This window comes from Geospiza fortis, unplaced genomic scaffold (assembly GCF_000277835.1).
Source record: "Geospiza fortis unplaced genomic scaffold, GeoFor_1.0 scaffold70, whole genome shotgun sequence".
NCBI lineage: Eukaryota > Metazoa > Chordata > Aves > Passeriformes > Thraupidae > Geospiza > Geospiza fortis.
The window spans coordinates 4,714,558-4,735,869 of NW_005054317.1; the positions used below are offsets into that span (position 1 = coordinate 4,714,558).

The following is a 21,312-nucleotide window of genomic DNA, read 5'->3' on the forward strand; positions in this document are numbered from 1 at the left end:
ATATCTATGTCATTGATATTCTTTTATACTGTGAATTGTGTTAAATTAGCAGCTGAATTTTTCTGGAGAAATTCAGTCCTTATTTTGCCAGCAACCGGCTCAATCCTGACATGAGAGCTGGCATTGCACTCCCCGCATATACCTGTATTTTGAGGGAAATCTGCTTTTCCCAACTTCTTTAATAATGAAAATAAGGGGGTGGGGGGTGTCCACATCTAGATTATCACTGTGAGAGAAGATACTTGTTTATTTGTTTATTTTTGATACTTTGGCAGTGGTGCTGCTGCAGCAACCCCTCTCTTGGCATGGCACATCCTCTGTCCTGGGTCTCACAGTTGCTGAGCATCCTTTTGGAAAGGACAGTATGCTGTGGGATGAGGTCCCACGGTGCTGAGGTGGAGTCTGAGTCATTGTGGCATTTCTCCTGCAGGCCTGACGGGATAGGAACTGTGACTGTGGACGAGAAAGAGCGTTTCGAAGAGATCAAGGAGCGGCTCCGGGTGCTGCTGGAGAATCAGATCACACATTTCAGGTAAAGGCACAGAGCCCAGGCTGAATGCGAGAAGAATGATTTCCTCACAGCTCCCTCCTATAAGCAGCAAAGCCAAAAGGCAGGTTTTGAATGCACACAGGAATTTTGCATAAGTGACACAGACCTACACAGGGCAGTGAAGCATGTTTATAGCTGGCGTGTGATTTTAAATATATATCCTTTAAAGGATATTTCAAACCATCTTGCTCCCATAGGCATGGTAAAGCTGTGGATTTTGTCTAAAATATAACAACAAAAAATCCCTTATCCTTATCCTCTTATTTCTCTGTTCCTCTCTGCTCAGTTATAACCCATTTACCTTCTCCCTAGTGTTGACAGGCAGGGCTTTCTGCAGGGATGTCACAGTATGGAAAGATCCCCCTCCCAAAAAAAGGATGAATGGCCCCCAGCACACTGGGCAGGTCAGGCAGGCTGTGCACATTCACACAGATGGGTGATGTGCATTACCTACACCCTGGTGCATTGCCAGGTCTCCAGCTGGAAATAAATGTCCTTTCCACTGGGTCTTTTTTTTTCCCCACATTTTTAGAAGAAGATGGTATTATCTCTCCAAGGAGATCTAAAAACTCTCCAGGTAACACCCAGATTTAAGAAACTGCTAAAACTCTCAGCTTATTACTAACCCATATTCTCTTTTGCTACCTTAGTCTACACCCACAAAGCCTTTCAGAAAGTTACCCTATAGAAAGACTGCTCATTCCAGGCAGAGACTAGAGAATTGCTTGGACAGACTTAGGAAAGCATCTTTATGGCTCAGGAAAGGCTTTCATGTGCACTTGGTCTAATGCTAAGATGATGTGCTTTTTCTAGGTACTGCTTCCCATTTGGCCGTCCAGAGGGTGCGCTAAAAGCCACTCTGTCACTGCTGGAAAGGGTAAGCACAGAAACAGCAGAGAGTAATTAAAATGACCTGTTCTCATGTATCCTTCCGTCTCAAAAAGCTTGAGGAGCTGTTGGCTTTGCATAGGACGTGTAATTATAATGATATCTTACACTGAAATGTGGGGTTTAGGTGGGGTTGGTGTCTCCTGCCTCAGCTGGGAGGCAGGTGTGTAGCCTGACCACTAAAGGTGCAATGTTCTGTGTCTGTGTCTGTGTTGTCAGGTAAGGGTGAGGGGTCTGTCTGGCAAAGATCCACATCACAGACCCTTGGCAGCAATGCCTGGCTGCTGCCTGGTGAAATTCCCATCTTGAGGCAGACTTGTTCCCTCTGGATGTATAAAACCTGCTCACCATGATCCTCCTCCCCATCCCCACTCCAACATCCTTCCCACCTCCGCTAACCTACAGTGTGGCCAAGTCCAGACCCCAACCCAAGTCAGTCAGTACAGCCTGGGAAGGGCAAAACATTGCTTGGCACTGGGCAAGTTGTGATAGATCTTAATGTCATACCCTAAAAAATCATCACAGACTTCAGGGTGTAAATACAGAAGGGGAATAATACAGTCCCACATCTTAGGCTGGCCAAGGTGACCTTGTAGTGAGTCCTGTGATTGTACACATGCCCTGAGAACCACACAGCACTAGCATAGGAATGGGTGTTTGTGCTGGGCTTGGAGAAAAGCAGTTCTGTGTGCCACAACAAATCAGATTTTCTTGTGTCAAGGTTCTGATGAAAGACATAGTTACTCCGGTCCCTCAAGAGGAGGTAAAAACAGTCATCCGTAAATGCTTGGAGCAAGCAGCTCTAGTCAATTATACTCGACTATCAGAGTATGCCAAAATTGAAGGTAAGGCTCTTTCTTTCTGAAATTACAATTTTTCTTATGTTTCTAGGTGGCAACTTAGGTGGCTGGGAGCTCTTTAAAAAAAGCTCATTTGCTATTTACTCTCTTGTCGGTAAAGCTGTTGTGATTCAGAATCATTTCTGTGGTGTTGGCTTCAGAAGCAGTTAAGAATGGAAGCTATGCAAATCATTTCTTTTTCTGGAAAGGAGAGAGGAAACAGTTAAAAAGAACTGTAGCTTTTTTCCTTTGATCGTTAGTACATTTGGCCAGTGGTGTAGTATTCAGACTCGGGTCACGGTTTTAAAAAACAAATTGAAAAATACTTGGGATGTCATCTTTACAGCTGAAGGTATACTGCAGCTAATTGCTTGTGACACTTCGGGAGACAAATGAAAAATAAAAAGCTGAAAAACTGTTTAATCTATGTTTAATCGTTTGTAGCCAATTTAAAATGTCTTTTTTTCTGGGTGTGTTTCATTGTCTTTGCAGTTTGCATTGCAGTCATTGATCAGTGATCCCATACTTGCCTCAGATTTCTTTCTTTTCACTTTGAATCTGGCAAAGCTGATATTTTTGACCTTTTAAGTTATGGGAGAATAATAACCAGTGACCAGAGACACATGTAGCCATCAAAAAGACATTTTAAAGTTTGCTGGAGGATATGTGTTACTGAAGCTCTATGATTCAGTCATTCTTTATATGTTATCAGTTTATGTTGGTACCTTGTTGGCTGCTGTTCCCGACTTCAAACTCCCACCCAACTTTTTCCAAGTTCCCAGTTACTTAAACCTGTGTGTTCCAGATGAATGGTATGTTCTGCTCTGCTCTAGACTCTGGGTTTCTGTCATGTGTGGTGTGAAGCTTTCCCACAGCCAAGATTATTGTTGTATGCCTATAGGACAATATTGAGAGGAGAAAAAAAAAAACCCAAACTAAAACTCCCTCTGATTTGTTCTTCGTTCTTGTTTACATGAAAAATTGGGTTGTTATTATATGGCAAATTGTCCAGGTTCTGTACATGACATGTCCTCTCTTTTTCCATTTTTTTTCTGTCTAATGATGCAAATTGTGTACCAGTGGTAATGAATTCATTGTTATGCATCCAGTGAGAAACACTTAAGAATTGGGCACTAAAAGGATGTTTATCAACTCTTGACTTGGTAATGAGTGACAAAAATAGAGAAGGAACGAAGGTTTCATAAGCACTGTATTATCAGGCAATTTATCGAAGTACTCAACTTCAGAGGATACTTTAATTGGTGTGTTCTGTAAAATGCAATGTTTAAATATATTTGACAAGGATGGAGAAGGACTGAGAATCAAAAACAGCTTTTCTGTTGATGGATGCTTCTACCCAGGGCTGGCTCCCTTAGGTTCTCTGTATAAATATCACTAACTCGTTGGTAAGATTTGCTCTCTTCTTTCAGATAAATCTATGCAAAAACAAACTTTATGATCTGTAAGTAAAAATGCATTCATTTCCAAAGTAGAACAGTTAGTGTGTATTTTTCCTTTTGTGCCTCAATTCTTCTTGGTTGTGTTAATTATCTGCCCTCTCTTTTTGCACTGTGACTTTTAGGTCTGGGAATACTTTGAAGCAACAAACCTATTTTTTTTTCCAGCTGCCTTTTCAGAGAAATAGTTCATTCCACACTATCTGCTCTCTTCTGCTTTTCTCCTCCTTTATCTGTGATTGGCCACAGCCACTTTTTGATGCTATTTCTACAAAAGTGGTTGTAACACCAATTTCCAAGCATGCTGGGATTGTTAATTTGAACAACCCAACATCCGCCAGCTGCATGCATCAGGTTTTCTCTCATGAGCATAGTCCACTGCATATTCAAATACTTCCTTAGAAGAGCAAATGACAAATTTACCTTGGTGAGACACATTCCTGTCCACTGGACATGGCTTTGAAATCTTGTTTTTGAATGACATTTGAATAGCCACGTGTAAGGCACTTTTGTCAGAAATGCAGAACCAAATCAGTGGCAGCAGTGCTTAAGGCTATGCTTATGAAGAAATACCTGTGAAAGCCTTAGATACTGAAGGCTGAAATCCTTAGTATCTTGGAGCCTTAAACCAATGAAAATCTATTTCCCTCTATTCATGATGTTTTGATCATTATATTCTTGCAAACAGTTCAGAGCAAACCTCTAGAGTCATGGTCACAGCCTCTCTTGTGACTCATGGGCATGCTGAATGGTTAATCCAGTAGATCTCAAATTTTAACCCTCCTTTTTATTTTTCTTTCTTTTTTTTCTTCTTTTTATCCTGTGTGTATGCCAAAATACTCTGTGGCTTTCCTTTTAACCTGATATGAAGTTTTCCTCTGACCTATAGCCTGTAACCTCTTTACCTCTGACCTAAGCCTCTTGCATGCCCAAATCCTCTTTTATAGGGAAAAAGAGAGAAATGTATGAGCATCCTGTCTTCTGCTTGGCCTCTCAAGTGATGGATTTAACCATTCGTGAGTACCTACCACCCTCCTCTCCATGCTGTCCTCACTTTCTCTGTTCTCATTACCTCAAGAAAGTCCAGATCCAAACCAACTCACTCTCCTTGCTTCAAGTCTTTTAGCATTGGCTTGTCTGTTGCTTCTGTCTGTGAAACCCAGTGTGAGAAGTCCAGTCACTTTCTATCAGCCTAAACCAGGTTAGACAATTAACCCATCTGTTTGTGACAAACTCAGACTGTCTGTAAGTTTTTTCAGTTCTTCTTTATGTCCGTGACCTGAATGCATTTTTACTTTGCTTCTGTGTAACCCCAGTTTGTAAAGTGCTTGTCACTGGTACACAATCAAAAGGTAGCAGCTACATTGTGGAGAAGTGAGCTAGAGGTCAGATAAAGGACACTTGGAAAAAGCCATCCCTTTGCCTGCGTATAAAATCTTTACCCAATCCTGTGTATAAGATGGTGTAAGGCTGTCCTTTCTCTGTACATCAGATCTTAATGTCTCCTGTCTGTTAGCTCTCAGCGAAAGGATGCACTCTACTTGCTCTCCTCCTCGATTTTTTTACTCACTCCTTTGCACCGAGCTCTGGAGGGGACACCCCGACCCTGCTGTCACTTGGAGACCCCCTCTGTGTCCTCAGAGCTCTCCCTCTCTGGTTTTCTATTTGTGCAGCGTTTTCTCTCCATGAAAGGAGCTTCCTTGGGTAACCCCACGCTCGGGGGGGCGGGGGGCGAGACGGGGCGACTTTTCTTTTTTCAAATGTCATATATCACGCATAACTGGGGGGCTGTGCGGTCCACTTGCTCATTAATCCTGCATATCTGTTCTTGTTTCTCTCTTTTCTCTCCTTGTCGCTTTCTCTCTTTCATATAGAGAATCAAAAGGACGCAGGTGAACAATTGTATATGCATTATAAATTGTTAGGACTGTTGAGTTATATTTATTTTGTTTTCTATTTTCATAGCTCCTTAAGATATGTACTCCTTCAGGCTGAAAATGGAGATGCATTGATACTTAAGGAGTTAATTTGTGCTGTCTACATAATCTCCTTTTCCTCCTTTCATAGAATAGAGTGTAGATTAAAAATACCCTGTAGAGATGTAGTGCCTTCTTAGGCGACAGTTGTAGAGGAGAATCTAGTCTTTGTAAAGAGAATGTTTCTTGTTTTTCAAAAGAACTGCAGCTCATTTTGGGTGAAAAAATGTTGTTGATTTGGCCATTAATTTTCCACACGTAACAAGCACATTTATAAGTAAACTAATGTTCATTTTTGATTTTCATACCTTCTGTTTTCTGCCCTGATGGGAGGACTGGGTTTTTCTTTATTTCTTTATTTCTATTTATTTGTTAATGTGTAACAAACAATCTGGTGGGACAGAAGTCATGTTTGTCTCTCGTTTATAACCTGTGGTGACATGTAAAAAGGCAAAGGCTCAGCTCAAGTGCGCATCTCTGCAAAAGGGATGGTGGAGCTCTGCAGCCCCCTTCTCGTTTCTGTTGTATCCCAGAGTCCTAGTTCCAAAGTCCTTGAAACTTGAACTGTTCATTTCTTTTTGTGAGTAGATTGTTCTGTTTTGTGGGGAAAAAAGAAAGGATCTGGTTGATTTCAGCTCTGTTTGCACAGGGAAATTGCTTTAGAAGAGCAGTACAAGAGGTTGGGCCAGCTTCTGGCTTCCCCAGACTCCTCAGCTCAAATAATCTATTGCCTCATAGTAAAATGAATTGTAAATAACACAAGCAGAAAATGGAGACTAATTTTTTCTTACATTTATGAAAGGTGCAAATAAATAAAAGTAAATAGAACAGTCGCAATTATTACCATTAACTGTAAAAATTAGAATGAGCACAGGCTGTTGTGCATTAAGCACAAAAACTGCATGGAGCATCGTGCTTGCTGCAAGAACCTGTCATGTGCCTGCAGTTTAGAAGTTCAGAATGACATTCCTATGGCCCAGCTTGCTTAAAAATAACCTGTTTCTTCCCAATGCTTGGAGCAAATAAAAGGGCACAGGGAGTTGTGACTCCACTGCTCTGTGCCCACAAATCTCCCTTGGTTTTAAATAAAAAAATTTCAGGCAAGGTCAGCAGGACTCACTTGAAACTGGTTCCTCAGCTTAAGTGGAGTCAAAAGTGACTGGGGTTTGGCCTGACTTTTTTATTTTTCCAGAAGCAAGAATAAAAATAATACCCTGAAAACAACTTCTTAAACACACAAGTGTTACCCTTTAGTTCTCCCTTCTCCTGAGAAATGTGTAGTCTGTTGCCTTGCATTAAAATATTGGAACAGAACATTAAACAGGAAACTGTGCTAAAAGAATTTAAAATAAATTACTTTAATTATTAATCAGACAAAGCTACAAACACTCAGATTAATAATTGTAACCTTTTAATAACTGTTTGTTCATGTAGGTCAGAAATACATAATTATTTTAGAAAAGAATAGCTTCTCCATCCCTTATGCACAGGCATCCCATGAGCACAAGTGCCACTTTGCACCACTGGAGTTGGCTACAGGCAGCTTCAGAGGTGCTGCCAGTCAAAGTAGAGTTGTCAGTTTGACAATTGATTGTGTTTGGTTTAAGACTGGCAGGGGGGAAGTTCAGTGTTCAGGCTGAAGAATTCTCATATTGCAGTTTAGGTTTGGTGTCTGTAAGGAGAGGTTTCTCATGGTAGTGCTGAGTTGGTGCACAGAGATGAGCAGTGAAGGAGACAGATCTCACCTCGCTGCTTAGTGCCAGAGTGTGGGTGGCAGAGCAGTGGAACATCTCATGGAAAGTAGCTGCAGAACAGAGGGACCTACTGAAGTCCTATTGCTCTGTCCCCAAGGCAAATTGAGCTGTCCAAAAATACCAGGTTTTTGCTTGTCCAGCAGCAGCTCCATGCCCTGCGCAGGGAAGGAGTCGCCCAAGGCACCACACCTCACTGTGCTGCATGGTTGGCACTCTGTCCTCCCTGCGCGGGCTCCTGGGCAAGCTCAGCCTCACTTGAAAACACAGCCAGTGGTGATGCCAGGTGGCTGTGAAGCTGGAGCCCGGTCAGTTCAGGGGTCAGTGCTGCCCACGGGGCACTGAGGGGCAGCTGCAGTGCCTGTACAGAGGCAGACACCCCCCAGGTGCCTGAGTCAGGCTGGGGTGCACCTGTAGGAGAGGGACTGAGCACGGCAGCTTGGGCTGCACCAGCCTGAGCTGGCAGCAGCCATGGAGCATCTTGGTGGTACACTGGCCCCAGCAGGCGTGGCAGGCATCCTGCACTGAGGCAGCAGGTGCAGGAGAGCTTGGTTTCAGACTGGAGCAGCACAGCAGGTTGTTAAGGAGCAGTGGCATTTTCCAAGGCAGTCGTACTGGCCCTTGTCACAGCCCCATGCTCGCTTTACGTCACTCGCCTTCCCTGTTGCTGGATCTCAGCCTGGGAAGCTCTGTGCACGTAGCTGGAACTCAGCTGAGGAGCTGAGCTGCCTGTCAATTGACCAGGTCCAAGGCAAGGAGAGGTCCTGTGTGATCTGTCAGCCCAACCCCTGCTGGCCAATCACTCCAGAATTTGTGATAAATCACAAAGCTTAAAAAGAAAATAAAATTGCATTGTTTGAGTAAATAAAGATGTAAAATATATGAAAATATCAATCTTTGTGTGCAGGAGTGGAGGCTGAAGTGATTAATAAATCCTATACTTTCACTCAGACAAGACTATAACCTGTATCCATTTGTGCTGAAATGCTGCTTTGTTTCATTCCTTGAAGTGGCATTGGGCTGTGTTTAACAAAGAATCGTTATGCAGCTTTCAAGATTTCCTCTTGACTTTTCAAAGGCAGTGTCTAAAGCGGTACAAAGTTATTGCAAGAGCTTCAAAATTTCAGAGATCTGCCTTCTGACATTTTCTTTCTATGAGTCTCCTACCAACTGCAGGAGCAACTTGCTGCCTGGGGCATGAGACACAATTCAGAGAGGCACAAATTCTTCCCTAGGCTCAATAATCATTAGAAAATCAGGAGAGCAATTCTCTCTTCATTATATTGAGGTTTTGAGGTGAATTGGCATCTCTTTCTAAATTAAAAAAAAAAATCTATGTTTTTTTTCTTTCCTTTAAAATAAAACATCTTATTTTGAGAGAAAAAATACCATCACTGAAATCCCTTTCAGATACACGCAAATTAATTTCATGAGTATAATAAAAGGCTGCCCTGCCTTGTCCTTGGGCTAAGTCCTTTATGCTTTATAGCTGTCCTGAAAACAGCAGCTTTTTGTATCATTTTGATTATTGGCTCACAAATGAATGCACACATAACACTTGGATGCTAAAGCCCTCGGCAAGGATCATATATTTTTAATTATTATGAGGAAATCATTGAATCAGTCACTATGCTTCTAAAAAATATGAAAAGTCAATAATATTCTTCTCCTATTTCAAGTGTAATTCTTAATATTGCTGATGATTTAGTAACCCATGTAGCAGAAATCACAGTACTGAGGTAGAAATATGTAGTTTGAAAATTTTCCAGTCTGTAAAGAGCCGTACACAATGAATTGTGTGCAATATCTATACCAAATGTTGCACAGGTTTATCAATATACCTGTTGCTGCAGACTGAAGCTCATTGTTAGCACAAACCCCAAATTTTCAAGTAATTGAGCTGCTGCAAGTATTTTACGTGCCAGTATCATGCAGAAGCATAAAAACCTTTAGAAGAGTTTGTCCAGGAAAGCACTTTGTCAGGCAGTAAGAATTTGCTCCTGGCTCTGATTTCAGTGATGAAGGTGTTTAAATCTTACTCATCTGGCAATGACACACATGAGCAGCAAGTACAAGAGCATTTCTGATACTAAACTGGCTGTAGTGAGGAATCAGAGAGGAAAAGGACAGGGAAAAAAGAAAAGCCGAAGTGAAACAAAACCTGCCACACGCTGCAGCCGATCATGAGCAAGTGCATTAAAACCTGTCCAGCCTCACACATCTCCCTTGCTCTGAGTGGGAGCTGAGCCACCCCTGAAAGGGACCTCACATGTCACCTGTGAGACCTGGACCTAGAGAAGTGTGTGAGCTATAGTGCCTCATAGTGCATGGCTCTCACAACCCCATATCTATTTAAATTTACAGAGGAAACTAATACCTTTCCTTAGCCAGATCTTAATATTTTAAATTTTCTTGCAATAAAGAGACAACAAAGAAAAGCATGAGTTGGGGCTCATGGGTGTTCAGTGCCCACAGGAACAGAGAGAACTCTTCCCCTCCTTCACCTCCAGGTGGTTCTGCAGCCATCATGCAAGAGCCTTGAATTTGGGTCTGAAAAACTAAAATGTGTGAAAAGAGCTGAATATTTGTGCAGATTGGGCCAGATCAGAATTATATCAAGAGTTTGTTGCTTAGCCTGCTCCAGTGCCTTGTGGGAGCTTATTTCCAAGAGTGGGGGGTGGTGGGGGGATGCCAGGAGCAGGCTAAGGTGCTGGAGGGGTCTCTCACAGGCCCCCCAGAGAAGTGAGAGCCACCCTGGGGCACTGTGCTGACAACTGCACAGCGGGAGCCTCCTCCAAGCTGTTCTGTACGCGCTGCACCAGCGACTCGTGAAGATGCTGCTGCATCTCTTGCCTTTTCCTCCTCCTCTTTCTCTATTAATGACTTTTCCCTAGGACAGAAAACACTTGTGCTAATCAGGCCCGTTCAACACTCTGGAGTCTGGATGTCTGTGAAGCCTAGGAGCTATTTTTGGATGGGTAGCTGTTAGGGATGCAGGGGCTGGACTCCACATTTAAGGATGCTTGAGGGCTGCAGTGCTGACGTGTGCAATGGGGTGAAACTCAGATTCCTTTCACCTTGGCTTTGGCACTCTTAGGAAGAGCTCTCTCTCTTTGACACCCCCAACTTTGCCACCCAACAGACTCCCCTGGGTGGCGAGGGGTTCCCACCCTGTGGTTGTCAGACATGGGTGGGAGAAGATGTGCAATTCCCTCTCCCCGCCATCCCCTCCCATCCAGAGACCTTGGCACAAACTGCTCTCCATAGCAATGGGCAGTAAAATACTCTTCCTACATTTGCATGTCAAGCTCAGGAGCAATCAGTGAGTAGCCAAATTGAATACTTGCTTATGTTTTAAAGCAGAGTGAAAGTCATTAGGCCAATGCCCAAAAAAGCAGTTATTTTTGTCAGTTGAGGCTGAGAGGTTTGTTTCTGGGGACGAAGTCACCCCTTGGTAAATGTTGAACAAAGATCAGGATTACTCCAGAGATGAATGAATAGATTTGCTTTTCCTGTTGTAAGAAAACAAGGAAAAGAAAGAAAGCCAGTAGCTTGAATCTGAGTCTGAATTAATCATTACACAGCTTAAAAGACTAAAAATGTGTGTGTATGTGTGTGTGTGTGTGTGTGTGTGTGCACGTGTGTGCATTGTGTGTGGTTTTATGTATGTGTGTATGTATGTATGTGTGTATGTATGTATGTATGTGTATCTATCCCTGTGTATGGAGAGGGGCACCAACCTAACTCACACTCCTTAATGGTTTACTCGAATATTCTTTATTATACTTTGATAAGTGTTGTAGTTCTGTGAGAAATAAAAGCAATCAGAAATCTCCTTTGCACAAGCCAACTGATTTTTTTTTCCCCCACTGGAAAATGCAAGCAAAATGGCAAGGACTTTTGGCAATAGAATGTCCAGATAAATATGCCAGATTCCTTGCAAATGGCATGATTAAAAATAGTCACAATGCTGCTAAAAACTGTTATTAAAAGGAATAGAAACTATTGTGTTAATATATTCACAGCATATAATTTATTCTCTGGGTGTATGTAAAAGGAAAGGCTATTTTCTTTGAATTTTTCCTATGCTGATATTGTAAACTATATGACAGATGGGTCAAGTCCTGATTGCAGTATTCTAACATTTGGAATAGCAAGTAACATATTTGATAGAGCTGGCAAGTTTTTATATATGATTCAACCCAGAATATAAAAGCCACTAGAATTCCAAGTTGAAAATAATTAAATGAGCTGGAAACGATCAGGAACCACACATTTTTAAGTGACAGATTTTTTTACATGTTTAAATTGCACAAGAATATTTTATAGCTCCCTTTAACCAACAGTGACGTTTAATTCTAAAATGTGTAATTGATATTTGCAAAGCAATTAATTCCTATGGCTCATTATTCTATTGCTAAACGTGCCTAAGCATTGGGGAGCTGACTTCAAGTTGTGTTTTTTAGTTCACCTTTTCTGAATTCCAGAGTTTTAACTGAATTAACCCATCTCAGTCTCCTCGTGTGACTGCACTAAGTGTGGTTTCATACTTGCATTGAATTTTTAGCTTTCTGATTGCACGGTGCTGTAGGACGTTCGAATCTGCTGACTTCTAGAATATGTGTTGTCAAATGGTGTCATTACTGTGTAATACCCCAAATACCAATAAGCAAAAACCCAGCAGCTTACTCCATTTGTATTTGATCATTTCTGCTTATGTTCCTTTTGAAATTTCCATCTTTTTTGTCACTGTTTATGAAATCATTTGTCTCTTTACTTTTGGCGTCTCTCTCTCCGTCACGCACCACCAGCCCGTCCGCCCAAGCCGAAGCCACCGGCTGGGCCACCATCATCTCCTCAAACGCAGACTAACATGATAGATCATATGCTCAAAGGCATGGCCAAACAGCCGCCAAGTACTGTAATAGTCTTCCTTTCTTTTATTCAGTGGTTTCCTAGTCTAGCAGCCGCTCGTGTAGCAGTAGAAGGCTAGTCCTCATATGCAGCGTGATACATACAAAACACCTAGCGCGACGTGGTAGGCTTTAGAGATTTAGAGGTAGCATTTACTTCAAAATGTCCACATTTTTTTGTCTAGCAATGTCTGACATATGCAACATTTTCAAATATCAACGTCAGCACAAAATAACATTGTTGTTGCATAACATTTTGCATGGAAATTATAAATATGTATGAGCTTTACATGATGTTGGATGAAATGTTTGATAAGTATATCGTATACGTTTCATGTAACTGTCAGTGCTCCAGCTATCTTAGCAGAATATTCTGATGTATAGTAACTTAACCAGGGAAATATTTAAAATAAGAAGGAAAAAAATTAAGATTGACATCTGCTGGCTGCCAAAGTTATATAAGCATCAATATTTTCTTTAAAGACAGCATCTTTGAGCAGTTGTTCTTATTAACACTTTTGTCTTTTAGTTATATTTGAGAGCAGATCAATGTTGCAAATGAGAATGGGCCTGATGCTGCACTGATCAGTGGAAAAGCTTCCCCTTGGCTTTGGAGGTGCAGAAACAACCAGATCTTACTGAGGGACCTGTCTTTGGGCTCCTTTTGCAAAAGGAAGTGGTTTCTACTTCTTGAAGCCATTGAGGTGCTGGATAGTGTAGAACAAAGACTGAGAAGTTAACCAGGAGCTTTCCAATTTCAGTATTTGTCAGTAAATTATACTAAAGGGAACCTTGGGGGTTTTTTTGATTTTTTGTTTCCAGTGATACAAGAAACAGCAGCAACACTGGAAAAGAAACACCCAAGGCCCTTATCCGTGCTATGAATCAGTAAAACTATAGAGTTCATTTGCATGGTGCTTTACTATCCCTCAGCCAAGCTGAGCCCCCTAAAGGGCCAGACTCCAGCTTGCTGAGCTCCTCCAAAAACCAGCCACATTTGGGACTGTCCTGAAACATATGGCTTTCCTTTTCATGGGAACTGTGTAACGTGTAAACAGGTATTCAGGGAAAACTAGGGGCTGGCAAGACTTTGGGGGGGAGAATGAAGTCCTGTAAGCTCCCTGAGCCTTCAGCAAGGCAGGGATTTCTCCCTGGGTGACCCAGTCAAGCAGAACAGGCCACCTTGTGCAACCTCAGGCTTCTGCCCCACCAGTAAACAGACCAAAACACTAGGAAAAAACAGGGTGTGTGGAAGGCTAGAGCGAGATGATCTGTGAGTACTTGGCCTGTTGGCATATGGATCCCAAGGGGGCAGGTCTCCCACTCCACTCCTGCTCCAAACAACCATCACAGGGAGAGTTTGCATACCCCAGGGCAGTGCACTGCCCTTTGATACCATGGAGAGGCCAAAATACCTATGGATGCAGAGGTATGGACTGGCTGTGTAGTGAAATGCCTCTCTTTGCCCTTGCTGCTCAGGAGAGCTGGGACAGGGACCTGGGTGTGAACCAGAGAGACATGTCTGTGGTCAGCTCTGTGGAAGCTGTCCTTCAGGGAAATTGTGGCTATTTTCTTTTCCTCTACATTATTTCTAATGAAATGCTCTAAATGTTCCATATTGTTAGCACCTCATATTTTTAATGAGTTATTAATAATATAAATTACCTGGAAGAATATAATTTAATTATGTTTTAGAGTTTTCAGAAAACACTGCAAAAGAACTCAAAATAGGTAAACACCAAGCTCCAGGATTTAAACTCTTTGGTTTGCTTTGCGGGATTTTTGTTTTAAAGTTGTGTCTATTTTCCCATATAAATCTTACCCATGACTGTGGGATTTACCAGTTTTCACTCCCTCCAGCATGCATAACTCCTGACCCTTGTGGAGTTAAATCCTGGAGCAAGACAGACCTGCGAGTTTTGCTTTTAGAAGCAGGTGACATTTAAATTGCTCAAGTCTGACAATTTATTACAAGTGCAGACAGATTTGTTTGAATTGATCTTCTTTAAAGAATTTTTAAATTATATAGATATGATTCCTATAATAGCATCATCTACATTGAAGGATACATATTGTTCATACATTAGTGGCCAGATGCTGTCTTTAGGGAATGCGATGTTCTTATTTGAGCTAATAAAGTGCCACCATAAAGCAAACCAACTCTGACAGTATTGTGAAATTTGGAGCTGGAGCACTGTATTTTCATAGTATAATAACGAATGTGGCTTTCTGGTTTGCTCAGTACTAATTATATAAGCATTTAACATATGCATGAAAAGATCTTTAAAGCTGCAGAATATTATGGGGTTTTTTTTTTAACCTCTAAAATAACTCACTGTTCGTCTAGCTTTTCACCCTGCCTTCCTTTTAACTTGAGTTCTTGTACTACAGAGAATGTAGGCCGGTTAGTCACACCAGCTAAAAAGTTAGAAGATACAATACGCCTGGCAGAGTTGGTAATTGAAGTCCTACAGCAAAACGAAGAGCACCATGCAGAGGTGAGCAGCGTCCCCGGCGAGGTTGTGTCCCCCCAGGTCTTCCACAGGATCTGGTGGGAGCTTTGTATATTTCTGTGATGTCTTCCCAGCTGGTGCTGGGTTATCTTTTTAAAAGCTGAAAGTACACTGGAGTACGATGAAGGCATGGTACACTTCAGTAGGAATGTGTTTTCAGAGGGGAGGGAGGGCTGAAGGATGAATTAACTGAGTTGTGCTCTCCTCAATGTCAATCTGCAGCCTTTCTGACAGGGCCAATCTGGCCAAAATATTCACCACCAACTACCTGCAAGAGCAAGCCTGTCCACTTTCCAGAAAGGTTGTATTTCCAAGTCATGAGCTGTGTTGTGTGCCTCCAGCCAGCATGAGCGGGGTCCCTGCCGCAGCTGCTGCTCCTGCTGTCCGGAGGGAACAAGGAAAACTGCAACAAAACAGAACCATTCTCCTTTCTGCCCCTTTCTGAGTATTCAGGTTGTTTCCAGGGGTCCCCCTGGGCCTCTCCAGTACAAGATTAACTCACCTGGTTTCCTGTTGGCCTCTTCTGCCTTGGTTTATTGGTAATACCTCAATTACTAGTCACAGAGGTTAGGTTCAACTATGCTCTGTTACTCATTGTCTGGGTTATCTAAGGCCTAATAGAACCACTCTTAACTCTTTGAAGCACCTTAACAGAAAGATTTGTGTATTAAAACCACTGAAACCATGTCATAGTCAGATATACACCAGAAAATCATGGGGCTTGATCCTGGAAACACTTGGTCCCACAGACAGCTGGCATGGCTGGCTGTAGTCCTCCTCTCAGCACGTCAGGACATTTCTCCCTGAGCAGGTGATGTTGCATACCCATGTAAGTATTTGCAGGATTGAGCTCTGAGTTCTCTGTAAATCTGGTGTTCTTGAATGCGTGTTGAAAAGTTAATAATTTTGAAATTCGGAGTGAACAGTTATTGTTTATGACTGTAGGTATTGTTGCACTCTTTCACTATTTTCTCTTTTCCTTCCCATTGATATATATATAGATATACTCAATATTTTGCATTAAGAGCATTTGATAATTTCACAACCACCTAAAAATCATTCCAGTGTGTATTAAATATGCAGTATAGTTTTACTTATTGATAATACACAGCAATCCACAACACCCAACTAACGCCTGATTACATATTTAAATTTCCTCCCTGTTTTTCTACTGTTCATTCAATCTTGGATGATCCTGGCAGGGGAAAGAGGTATGTGACTAAACCGAATGAAACGAGTCACTCCTGTCATATTCCGTGCATGCCCTCTCAGTGCCATGTTTCCTACTGGGATTTTACCCTGGTTGCCCTCGCTTCCGTAACTTTGACCGAGGAATGTAACAGCAACTTTGGGTCGGCTGCTTGCAGAGCTGGTAGCCTGACACAGGAGGGTAAATGTGGCATAGCAGTCCAGTCCATGCATGCAGCAATGGGTATATTTTACAAGCGCTGCAGTTACATCCCAACACAACCCTACCTGCCTGGACTCGCTCCTCAGCCTGTTGTTACCTGTTGTTTGCATTCACCCAACCTCTAGTACACTGTGGTGGAGATGGACTAAGTACTACACGAGTGCCTAGAATGGTAGTGGTCTTCCTCTGGTTTTGTCTGTATGTGCCTTGTACTGGATATACAGTATTTATATGTAGAGAGAGAATATATGAGGTGAGGAGTGAAATAAACCTCCTTTTTACTAAAGCAAGGGCTGCTTGAGGGCACTATGCTTGTGCAAAAACTGTGTTATTCCACTCCTCACCAGCACAGGCTGGATGTACAACCAGCTGGGAAGGAGCTGTTTTTTAAAACACAGCTTATTTTGAAAAGAGGAAGCAGTTGCAGGACCAGTCACACTCAGCCAGCCATGCTGCCAAGATCCTCACATGATGAGGAAGGCTCAGAACTGTTCTCCAGCATCTTTTGTGTCACAAGGTTTTGATTAGAGACAGAAGGTTAATGCCAAGACAGATAGGAGGCATCCCTGTCCCTTGTTCTGAACGGGGACTTGGAAGGATGAAATCCATCTCTCTCCAGAAGCCCAGCACACTCTCAGTGCATTTTGAATCCCTGTCCTGAGGGTGGCTGTGGCATTTCAGCAGTGCACAGGCAGTTGGCCAGCTCTCTGCACACTTTGAATTGCACCCAGGGAAGAGAGAGAAGAGGCTGAGTGGTTTATCAGTGATTTTTATTGTGTGTTGTAGCCACATTATACTGTCACTGTGCAATGAGCATTGCTGAGGTATTACACTTTATTTTCCCCCCTGTATGATTCCAGGTGACTTTTTTTACATGTTGTCATTCACCTGGAGAAGGCTTGACCTGTGAGGTGTGACTCTTTGGTCTACTTTGGTTATTCAGTAGAAAATTAAGTTGCACTGCTTACTGAAGTAATGCCTTACTTTACTGAAAAACAATAATTTTTGCAATTAACACATGCCCCTTTTTTCCCCATGTGGACATCCAGGCAGGCTCTCTAATGAGAATGTAGAAAATAATACTCAGAGCATGTTCAAAAATCATTATAAGAAGAGTATGATGTCTAGTCAGTTGGGTTTGTCTTACCCATGAGAAGGAAGCAATGCAGCACAGGCAGAAATAGCAGAGTCTGTGTGCCTATGTCTGTAACCTGGGAGCAGGAGGTCTCTGGCATTGTATCATCTCTCCCATCAGATGTCTCCTAGCTCCCTTTCCCTTCCTCTGGATGACTGATGACTAATGCCAGAGGCAATGCCATTCACCCGTTTTTAAATTTGTGTTTTCTCTCTCTATGTATACATATGTGTATATGTATATATGTATCTTAACTCCTTGAGGTCATACATATATACATGTGTATCCATGTGTAAAATATACAATAATAGGTGTGTTTGGCTAGAAAGCACACTTTTCCCCTTTTACATTATTATTTAAGCTAAGCAGGTAAGTAGATGGTAAATAAATGAAATGTTACCATCTTGAAAAAGGTTTTCTAAGTATGGTGTTACCAATCCTACTTACAGAAATTAGGGAGGAGGTTGAGAATCCTGACAGAAGTTTGAGAATTACAGAGTTAAAATTTGACTTTTCAAGCAAAAGGAAAACTGTTACTGATTTGGACATAATTTTTTTTCCACCACTGATCATATGCTTTTCTTTTTTTAAAATAGCTCTTTTTTTCCTTTTTCATGAAAGCAGGTTCTTATTGCAGGACTCTGAAGTGTTTATATATTGGGATTTGTTACAGAAGACATTCTTTGGCCTCCCCTCTTTTCCCTTCCCCCCAAATGCCAGTTGCCATCATAGTGGTCGTTCCATGCCCACTGACCCGGGGCAGTGTTGGGTGGGTGCCAGCATGGCAGGCTCTGGGCAGGCAGAGGCACAGCCAGAGAAACCACATCAGAGCAAGGACAGCCCCCACAGCCTCCCTGAAAACCACAGCCAGGCCTTGCTGGGATGAGAGGACCCTGCACAGCCCCACTGCTCAGCAAAGCTCCTTTTCCACCTACCTCTGTGAGCAGGTTGGAGCAGGCATCAGGAGCACACCTGCCTCTTGATGGTTTTGGTTCTTCCATGGTCTCTCAGAGGTTTGATGCTTCCCAGCATGGCACTCACTGCCATCCAGCCGTGTGCCTGGCTGGACACCAGCACCAAAGGTGGAGAAGTGCTGAAGAGCACTGTCCCACACCTCAGCCCCACACAGGCTCCCTCACCTTGGTTTGGCTTTCCCAGAGTGATGACTCTGCAGACACCCAGGGACACTGTCACCACTACCACTGCAGCCCTGAGCATCCCCAAGCAGGAGATGCTGCAGCAGAGCTGGGCAGCTTCCTCCATGGGCCTGAAGCTGAGGACAGTCTGCAGACAAAGGACCCTGCTGTAGCCACCTTGTCCCCATGCCATGACCACTGGGACACTCACTTGCTGGTGTTGTTGCTTCAGGCATGGGCAGACACTGAAGCTGTGCCTTCATCTTCACTCCCATTACAGGGCAGACGCAATCCTAAGATTAGTTTAAGGGTCATGTGATTATTTTGGTTCTTTGGTTTACATCTTGGATGTGCTCTGGGAAGAAAATGCCAAGTGCAGTGTCCAATCTATCCATGCCTTTGCATCCATTTTGTATCAACTCATGGAATAATAGCAGGACAGTGTCAGTCTGCTTTATATTTTAAAGGATTGATGGAGTGGAAATAGTTCCAAAGACCCCCTGCCACTATCACTGGCAGCTGAGAAGTCGAGCCAAAACAGGAAAAACTATGGCACTAACCTGTTTTGGAGGTGCTGTTCCCTCTCCATGACCAGGTGAACCAGTAGCTGGAGTTGTGCTGTGCACATCAGTGAATCAGAACTGAACCCTGAGTGAAAGCCCATTCTGCTTATTCATGTCTGCAAAAACATGCAAAAAATGCCCCTCCCTGACTGGCAATTCCTCTTCAAACTGATTCCTCCATTCCCAATGTCTTCCGTTTCATCTCCACTCTTGTGCCTAAGCTAGAGGTTTCTTTTTCTTGCCAAGTGCCGCAAAGCTGTTCCTTAGCTCCTTTAAGTCACTGAGTAATTTCCTATCACTTCCAAATGACAGCACATGGTCCTGTGGACAGCTCTTCTCATATTGCATGTTCCCAGCCAGAAGCGACTACTGAACACGCATGCATGCATTTGCAGCATTCACATCTGAGCCATGTATGATGTGAATGTCACCTCAGAGAGCCCGCACAGCGAATTTTTAAGGACCCATGTGCATGAGAATGAGTTACCTCACTGATATTTTTTGGTTTTCAAGTTTAGACATATGTTTTTCCTGCCTCTCTGAAAATATAGGCTTGCCATAGATTTTTTTTTTTTTTTTACCTTGGCATGTTGATAGTAGAGCTTTGTAATGGGTTCCTAATCAGTAGCATCATGAAGGTGGTAGTGTGTTAGATAACCATGTAAAATGAACAGTGCTGTAATAACTTTTACTGGTGATGTTTGAAATATCTTGAAAACATGGTGTGAATGATTTAAGTCAGATTTTAATGTTTCAGGCTTCTAGTTTTTCAAGACAAATGCAAGTACTGAATCCAAGTAGAATTTAAGCTGTTGAAAAACACATCAGAAAACCCACAAGCACAGTGAAGAAACTCCCAAATTTCTGTACTTTAGAAATAAGAATTAGTTGATTTTTTTTCCTGATAATTAGCATCATTAATGAAGTCATTTATTGTAAATTGAACAGATGAAACCTTCTCTGCTACGTTACAGCTGAATGCCTTTACAGTGGAGCTCTGAAGAGACCCTCTACAAGAAAGCTTTGTGTTAGAACAGCAGTGCCTAATTCTGTGATTAGCACTGCCCGGGCAGGCTAGCACTCAAAGCACTGTTCTCTTTACAATAAAGGTAGTTTCCATGAGATGCACTTTTTTTTTTTGTTTAAGATATGTGGCCTAACATTTTTCCCTGCACTTTATTAGAACTAATACACATCTTTATTATCTTTTTCCGCCAACTCTGAAGGCCTTTGCTTGGTGGTCAGACCTGATGGTAGAGCACGCGGAGACCTTCCTGTCGCTGTTTGCGGTGGATATGGACGCAGCGTTAGAGGTGCAGCCCCCAGACACCTGGGACAGCTTCCCGCTCTTCCAGCTCATTAACGATTCCCTCCGTAGTGACTGTATGTATTCTGCATTCTGATCATTCCCTTTCCAGCTCAGGTTACTGATAATGCTTTCAGCCTCTTCTTACTGCACAGAGAACTGAGATGGGTGGAGATTCACAGATTTACAAACTCCTTTAGCACCAGCTTTTATTGCATTGCCACTAGAAAAAAGCACGCCCCTTAAATCACTGAAGTCAAAGGTGGGAAGCTGAATTTTATTTTGCTTCATCTTCTCAAGTCTCTTGGTAATGGCTGCCTGATAAGCAGGGAATTAGGTACTCTGTATTTGTCATTAAATGTGTGTATTGTTTTATATATGTGTACTGCATTTATTTGGCATGGAGTAAGCCAGTCCTTGCTTTAAGATTTTATTGAAGGGAGGAAAATATTGAAGTAAACGGAAGCAGAAGTAGTTCAGAAGAATAGTGCTTTGTGAAATAAGACAATTCTCCGAAGCACTTGGGCCCATGCTTTCAAAACCCATGTTTTGAATTTGGCACTTTCCTGGATAGTCCAACCCTCCCTGGGGAGCTGGTGGCAAAATTGGCATTGCCTTAACTACGTCCTAGACCAGGACCCCAGCTAGCTTTCTAAGACTATGTGAAAAAAAGCCAGGGACTCATCCTCAGAAAGCAAGTTCCAGCATCATGGTACTGAGCAACCAAAGAAGAAATTATTTTCCCACCTGCTAAAGCCATAATGTTTGCCATGCTGTGTTTCTTACACTGGTTTTATTCACAGGAAGTGATAATGTATTTGTAAGTTTTACATTAATGGAAAAGAAGGTTCATTGTCTGTTTATTTGTTTGGAG

General features: G+C 42.4%; 1 protein-coding gene across 15 annotated transcripts in view; it reads left to right on the forward strand.

Moving 5' to 3' along the window:
• CADPS (calcium dependent secretion activator) overlaps window positions 1–21,312 on the forward strand; it is a 163,454-nt gene that overhangs the window by 92,682 nt on the left and 49,460 nt on the right. For 4 of the 15 annotated variants that reach the window (XM_031056402.1, XM_031056409.1, XM_031056410.1 and 1 more), the window contains 5 exons: window positions 431–532; window positions 1,364–1,427; window positions 2,160–2,283; window positions 14,766–14,872; window positions 20,359–20,515. In XM_031056402.1, the coding sequence (XP_030912262.1) occupies window positions 431–532; window positions 1,364–1,427; window positions 2,160–2,283; window positions 14,766–14,872; window positions 20,359–20,515 (554 nt within the window). Of the gene's footprint in view, window positions 1–430; window positions 533–1,363; window positions 1,428–2,159; window positions 2,284–4,681; window positions 4,751–5,608; window positions 5,627–12,272; window positions 12,378–14,765; window positions 14,873–20,358; window positions 20,516–21,312 lie in introns of all 15 variants that reach the window. The other 11 variants (XM_031056399.1, XM_031056405.1, XM_031056407.1 and 8 more) reach the window with 4 other exon arrangements.